The sequence below is a fragment of the Gavialis gangeticus genome, unplaced genomic scaffold (genome assembly GCF_001723915.1).
Source record: "Gavialis gangeticus isolate Ggan-Ray unplaced genomic scaffold, GavGan_comp1, whole genome shotgun sequence".
Taxonomy (NCBI): Eukaryota; Metazoa; Chordata; order Crocodylia; family Gavialidae; genus Gavialis; species Gavialis gangeticus.
Window position 1 is genome coordinate 46,034,012 of NW_017728994.1, and position 1,074 is coordinate 46,035,085.

General features: G+C 61.8%; 1 protein-coding gene across 1 annotated transcript in view; it reads left to right on the forward strand.

Annotated features, from left to right (window-relative positions):
- The window catches only part of KCNIP2 (potassium voltage-gated channel interacting protein 2), a 14,870-nt gene that overhangs the window by 12,500 nt on the left and 1,296 nt on the right, over positions 1-1,074 (forward strand). The window contains 3 exon segments of the mRNA XM_019502723.1: positions 43-197; positions 342-411; positions 1,011-1,073. Coding sequence (XP_019358268.1) covers positions 43-197; positions 342-411; positions 1,011-1,073 — 288 coding nt within the window.

Below are 1,074 nucleotides of genomic sequence, written 5' to 3' on the forward strand. Positions count from 1 at the left end.
CCAGAGGGGGGCCGTGGGGTTGGGGGGTCTGGCTGGGGGCAGTGCCTGCCTGAGCCCCCCCTGCCCCCGCAGACAGCGTGGAGGATGAGCTGGAGCTGGCCACCGTGTGCCACCGGCCCGAGGGGCTGGAGCAGCTGCAGGAGCAGACCCGCTTCTCGCGCAAGGAGCTGCAGGTCCTGTACCGCGGCTTCAAGAACGTGAGTCCGGCCCGGCACCCCCTTCCCCATGACTCCCCCTGGGACCCCCGTCTCTGTTCCCCGCATGCAGTGCCTTGCGCCCGCTGCCCAGCTGGAGAAACTGAGGCATGGGGCGGGGGTGATCACGGCTGTGCTTTTCCCCAGGAGTGCCCCAGCGGACTTGTCACCGAGGAGAGCTTCAAGCAGATCTACTCCCAGTTCTTCCCGCAGGGGGGTGAGACCCACGCTCGTTCGGGGGGCCAGGGCTGGAGGGGTCGCCTGGGGCGGGGCAGCTTCAGATTTGGATCTTCATTTGCATATTTCATTTGCATATTAATAAGGGCAAGGCGGGTGTCGTGGGGCCAGGCAGCTTCAGATTTGGGGGTCATGCATAATGAATTTGCATATTAATTGGGGCAGGGGGCAGGACACAGGGTGGGGTGTCAGGCAACTTCAGATTTGGGTTCATTTGCATAATACATTTGCATATTAATATGGGCAGGGCAGGGTGTCACATGGGGCCAGGCAGCTTTAGATTTGGTGTACATTTGCATAATGTATTTGCATACTAATGAGAGCAGGGCAGGGGGCAGGAGATGGGGCGGGTGTCACGTGGGGCTGGGCAGCTTTAGAGTTGGGGTCATTGGCACCTTACATTTGCATATTCATAGGGGCAGGAGATAGGGGTGGCTATCACGGGGCCAGGCACGTTCAGATTTGGGGTCATTTGCATAATCGCAGGGCAGGGCTGGGCCGGGTGGGGCGGGCAGGGCTCCCCAGGGCAGGCAGCCAGGAAGAGGCCGATGCCCGTGCCCGACGCCGCGTCTCCCCCAGACTCCAGCACCTACGCCGCCTTCCTCTTCAACGCCTTCGACACCGACCACGACGGCTCCGTCAG